Source organism: Elaeis guineensis, chromosome 3, assembly GCF_000442705.2.
Source record: "Elaeis guineensis isolate ETL-2024a chromosome 3, EG11, whole genome shotgun sequence".
NCBI classification, from domain to species: Eukaryota; Viridiplantae; Streptophyta; class Magnoliopsida; order Arecales; family Arecaceae; genus Elaeis; species Elaeis guineensis.
In genome coordinates this window covers 125,789,576-125,795,547 of record NC_025995.2, presented here as the reverse complement: position 1 = coordinate 125,795,547, position 5,972 = coordinate 125,789,576, and the positions used below count along the sequence as shown (strand labels likewise).

General features: G+C 47.4%; 1 protein-coding gene and 1 pseudogene across 1 annotated transcript; both read left to right on the top strand.

The window, feature by feature from the left end:
* Positions 1 to 690: 690 nt before the first annotated feature.
* Positions 691 to 2,497, top strand: LOC105040342 (cyanidin 3-O-rutinoside 5-O-glucosyltransferase). The gene has a single exon (XM_029263128.2). It carries the CDS (start codon positions 781 to 783, stop codon positions 2,236 to 2,238), a length of 1,458 nt encoding a protein of 485 aa, XP_029118961.1. The 5' UTR covers positions 691 to 780; the 3' UTR covers positions 2,239 to 2,497.
* A 1,063-nt stretch (positions 2,498 to 3,560) lies between these two features.
* On the top strand, positions 3,561 to 5,212 carry LOC114913959 (crocetin glucosyltransferase, chloroplastic-like; annotated as a pseudogene).
* The last annotated feature ends 760 nt before the right edge of the window (positions 5,213 to 5,972 follow it).

The window sequence follows — 5,972 nt, the reverse complement described above, 5'->3', positions numbered from 1 at the left end:
AATTTACATGTCTCGTGAAGATGAAATTTTTTTTATGACTGATTTATATATTTTAATTATTTTTTATTTTATTTTATTTTTTTTATTATATCATATAGTATAAAAAAAATTGAAAAAAAAAATGATGTCTTGATCAAACATTCGCTCAACACTAGACCCCTATCACCCCCCGGGCATCTCTCGTGCTACCAGGCATTGTCGGCAGAAACACCTTTCAAACATTCACTCAATACTAGGCCACCACCCCCCCACCCCTCCCAACCCCCCACCACCACCCCCCCCCCCCCCCCCTCCTCCCCCCTCCCGGCATCTCTCGTGCTACCAGGCATTGTCGGCAGAAACGCCTTTCAAACATTCACTCAATACTAGGCCACCACCCCCCCCCCCCTCCCGGCATCTCTCGTGCTACCAGGCATTGTCGGCAAGAACGCCTTGCAAGCACGCGAGCTGTAGGTCCGGCCGGGTCAGCAACGTTCTTGTCCCGCCTGATCACATGAAAGGAATTCTAGAATTTTATCCTCAAAAGGTCAAGTTCGCTATTACCCTGCTTCATATTCTAATAAAAAGAAACAACCTCTAACTTTGTTATATTTAATCAAACAAGTCATTTCCCAAGGAAAACGCTCGAGAAATCACAATCACGACAAAAAGGCCGAAGACAAAGTTCCCGTGGCTTCGGCGTCTTCTTGTAGGCTCTCCAGCATTGAACTTATCCGTTGCCAGAAACAGACCATTTCTTTCGATAATTTAACCTACAGCTCCTGCACTGCAAAACTTGCAATGCATTCCAAGCTCATCACCATGAATCGGCAGCGGCCGCTGCACTTCCTGGTGGTTACCTACCCGGTCCAAGGGCACATCAATCCCGCCATCCACCTCGCCAACCGCCTCATTCAGATTGCCGGCGCTCGCATCACCTTCTCCACCGCTGTCTCTGCCCACCGTCGCATGTTCCCATCCTCTGCCACCCCCGACCAAGAAGTAGAAGACGGCCTCATCTCCTACATCCCCTTCTCGGACGGCTACGATGCCGGATTCCACGGTTACCATAGCAGACCCGAAGTCGATCACTTCATGAGCCGATCAAAGCACATCGCGTCGGAAAACCTCTCCAGCCTCGTTGCCCGTCTCACTGCTCGTGGCCGCCCCGTCACGTTCGTCATCTACACCCTCTTCTCGCCATGGGTAGCCGGTGTGGCACGCGATCACGGCATCCCCTCCATACTCTACTGGATCCAGTCCGCCACCGTGTTTGCCATCTACTTCCACTATTTCCACGGCTACGACGGTCTCGTCGCAGCCCATCGGAGCGAACCACTCTTTACGGTGAGATTACCGGGGCTGCGGCCATTCCATATTCGAGACCTCCCGTCCCTCCTCACCATCTCCGCCGACGATCTGCTCTACTCTAGCCTCACCACCGTCCGAGAGGTGTTTGCAGCGGCTGAGAGCGAGAAAGCCTGGCCCCGGCCAACAGTGCTGGTGAACAGCTTTGACACATTGGAGGTCGATGGACTCGCCGCCGTCGATGATGAAGTGAACGTCATTACGGTAGGCCCACTGCTCCCATCCGCGTGTACACGAGATAGGGATGCAGAGGAGCTAACCTCCGCAACCGATCTCTTTAAGTCCGACAGGAAGGCGTACATGGAGTGGCTGGATACCAAGCCGGAGAGGTCAGTGGTGTACGTGTCGTTCGGAAGCCTGATCACCCCGAGGAAAAAGCAACTAGAGGAGATCTCATTGGGATTGAAGGAGTGCGGGAGGCCGTATCTATTGGTGGTGAGGAAGGACAATCCAAGGGAAGGGGTTGAGCTGGTGGACGGGGAAAACGGAATGGTGGTTGAGTGGTGCTCACAGACGAGGGTTCTCTCGCACCCATCAGTGGGATGCTTCGTGACTCACTGCGGGTGGAACTCGTCCTTGGAGAGCTTGGCATATGGGGTGCCGACTGTAGCGGTGCCGCAGATGTGGGACCAAAGGATGAACGCGTGCATGGCGGAGGAGGCGTGGGGGACGGGTATAAGGGGAGAGCTTAACGAGGAGGGGGTCTTGGAGGCGAGCGAGTTTCGGCGGTGTTTGGAGGTGGTAATGGGGGAAGGGGAGTTGGGAGTGGAGATCAGGAGGCAAGCAGAGGTATGGAGGGACAACGCAAGAGAGGCCATGGGAGACGGAGGGTCATCGGATCGCAATCTCAGAGCTTTTGTGGAGGAGGTCATGAGAAAAGCTACTGAATGAAGGCGGCAACGGGAGAGAGATGTCGGGACCAACGACGGTATTGTAGTGTTATTTAATTGCATTGTATGGTAAATCTGATTCCGAGATCACTGAAAAATGCTATGCCAAATTAAGCCACGTAGTCAGCTTTTGTGTGGGTTATTACCGGTGTTATCCAATGGTACACGTGGTACTGCAATGATGCTGTCAAGATCTTGAAAATTTTATATAAATTCCTCTGTTCTTAGTTTCTTCTTCTTCTTCTTATTATTATTGGATAGAAATAAGAGAGAGAAATGGGAGAGGGTAATGTCAAAACAATTGTCGGTCCGATTCAGGAGAAGACGTAAGAGATGCCGTGGTAACGTGGCATGTCGCCCTATAAAAGGAAGATGAAAATCATGTCCATCGCACCGTGGCCACAGGAGGCAAAATGAATTGGACCCGACAAGTTTGAGCTGAGACAATTGATACGGCAAATATGTACTTGCCTAACTTTGATGAAACAAGCGAGCCCCTTGTCTTCGTGCTATGGAGAAGAAAGAATCCACTTCCATCTCGATTTTATCAGAAACTAAGAAACCCTAGTCTCAATTGCTATATATTGCTCTCCAAACCCTCGATCTTCCTTATCTAGAATCATCGCACCAGTAATCATTTTCTTTTTTTCTTATATTTTTCTTCTTGATTTTTGATGATTGAACTCATTGCGGCCTCCGAAAATTGGTACTGTCAGCCTAGATCCACCGCTATCATCATCTCTGGTAGATCCCTTTCCCCCTTGTTTATTTTTTAACTTGGATGCGGCCATGAAGTTTGCAAGAGCAACATCATTCTCTTCTCTCCTGATTATACATGATCATATTGTTACCATAGTGTAGATTAGAAAAAAATACGTAGTTATTCATATTCAATATTTTTAATAATAAATATTTTTAATATTTTTAAAAATATAAAAAAATTGAAAAGTTGGCTACAATCCAAGTAAAGATCAGGCGTGGGCATGGTCAATAAGTCCGAGAACGTAGCTCTGGGTATGCGTAAATTGTATTGTACTTTGGTCAAAAATCAAAACTCGATTGACCTATGAGCAAGTCTGGTGCTGAATGTTGGCCAACTGTTCGCAATTATTGGATTAGATAAATTACCGATTTTCTAAACAAATCATTCATGCAATAAAACGTTAAAAAAATAATTGTGCGTGTTGGCGGCTACTCGGGCTTGGGGCCATAAACAAAAGATGCCACTCCTGTAATCCCAACGCCCAAAGGAAAAAAAATAGCCGCTTCTCCTTGCAACCTTGCCGTACGTCCTGCACCACAGACGTTGCAAGACTGCGCGCGATCATCGCAATGGATAAGCAGCACTTCCTAGTGGTGACTTACCCGGTCCAAGGCCATGTCAATCCCGCCCTCCACCTCGCCACCCGGCTCTCTCTGATCGCCGGCGCCCGCATCACCTTCTCCACCGCCGTCTCCGCCCACCGCCGCATGTTCCCTTCCTCCGCCACCCACGACCAAGATATCGAAGTTGGCCTCATCTCCTACTTGCCCTACTCCGATGGCTACGACGACGGCTTCAATGATTACGATGACGGACCAAAAGTCGACCACTGCATGACGCAGTCCAAGCAAATCGCATCCCGGTACCTGTCCAACCTCGTCGACGCGATCGCCGCTTGTAGCCGCCCGGTCACATGCATCCATCATCTACACCCTCTTCTCGCCATGGGTCGCCGGTGTGGCACGCCATCACAGAATCCCCTCCGTCCTCTACTGGATCCAGTCAGCCTTCGTGTTTGCTTCCTGCTGCCACTACTTTCACCGCTACGATGGCCTCGTCAAAGCCCATCGGAGCGATTCACTCTTCACGGTGAACTTACCGGGACTGCCGCCTATCCAGATTCGGGACCTCCCCTCCTTCTTTACGATCTCCTCCGACGACACCTTCTATTTTGGCCTGGTAACCATCAATGAGGTATTTGCCGCGACGGATGTCCGGCAAATTAACCTGGTGCAAGCCCAAAGTCCTGGTGAACACCTTTGATACTTTGGAGGTCGATGGGCTCGCCGCCGTCGATAAAGTGGATCTCACCACGGTAGGGCCTCTGCTTCCATCCGAATTTAAGCAAGGCGAGGTTGGAAAAAAGGAGAAGAGCGATCTCTTTGAGCTTGACGAAAGGCGTACATGGAGTGGCTGGACTCGAAGCCGGAGAGGTCAGTGGTGTACTTGTCGTTCGGAAGCCTATTTGTTGTGAACAAAAGGCAGTTGGAGGAGATGTTATGGGGCTTGAAGGAGTGCGGGAGGCCGTACCTCTGGCTCTGGGTGGTGAGGAAGGACAACAGAAGGGAAGAAGTTGAGCTGGAGGAAGAGGAAAATGGCATGGTGGTGGAGTGGTGCTCTCAGGTTAGAGTATTATCCCACCCCTCGGTGGGGTGTTTCGTGACTCACTGCGGATGGAACTCAACATTGGAGAGCTTGGCGTCTGGGGTGCCGATAGTGGCGGTGCCCCAAATGGCGGACCAAACGATGAACGCAAAGTTGACCGAGGAGGCGTACGGGGGACGGGGATAAGGGGTGTGGTCAACGAGGAAGGGGTGTTGGAGGGGAACGAGTTGAGGAGGTGTTTGGAGGCGGTAACGGGGGAAGGGAAGAAGGGAGAGGAGATCAGGAGGAGAGCAGAGATGTGGAAGGGGAGAGCGCGAGAGGCCATCGGCCGTGGAGGGTCGTCGGACCAGAATCTTAGAACTTTCGTGAAGGAGGTTACGAAGCACGGTTGATTGCTAACAACAAAAGGGAGACGGTAGATCCATCGATCTTATTCTGGTTGTTGGCTGTATTGTGTGGGAGATCCCATTCCAAGATTGCTAAAATTACTAGATCAAGATTACGTCCCCAAGTAGTTCGCTAAAATTTCTATTTTTTTATTTTTTATTTGTTTTGGATGAAGAGGAGGCAAGAATTGCCGCCTGGTTTTTATTAGGGATTTTTTTTAGCTGTATTTGTCATTTGTTTTACTGCAATAATACGGCAACAATGTTCATATAATTTGTTTTCTTCCTTCATTCATTCTTGGATATATATACAAAGAATGGTGATAAAAAAATGCTAGAGAAACACCATAATCAACAGATTGATGCTTTACTTTTGCACAAGCTATCATATGTGTACTTGACCAATGGGAAAATTACAGAACATTTGTTTAATTTTTATTGCCATAATGCCATGCCAGGATACAATATATAATATCTATACAAGTATGCAAAAGTTGCTTTTCACCTAATAGTTGTTTAGGATCACAAATACTTTCCTGTATAAGAAGAATAAAAATATACATCAAACAATTAATGCTTCGCAATTTTAAGTAAAAGATAAAGGGAAAAAGGATAAATGCTCTCGAAACTCAAATATATAACTCAAAAAGCCACTCAGCATGTTTATTGCATTCCTTGGAATTGGCTTCATAAGTTGTGCCATATTAAACAAATATTATTTCTACCAAAAAAAAAAAACAAATATTATTGATTGAAGATGGTTGAGTAACTTTCTTGGATGATTGTTCTGAGCTATCATAGCATTGCTCAAAAATATGTAAGTGTTAATCAATCAAAAGTTTTCAATTAATCTAGAGGATACTGCTGATCTTTAGCTTAATCTATTGAAATATACAACTCCATTAACGAGCAAAATTGAGTTTAATTTTTCTTTTCTTTTTTTTTTTGGAGAATATGGAGGGGAAACAATATGTTAAAATT

What these genes read in the sequence shown, in the direction of transcription:
- LOC105040342 (XM_029263128.2), top strand. Translation starts at nt 781, where the DNA reads ATGCATTCCAAGCTCATCACCATGAATCGGCAGCGGCCGCTGCACTTC.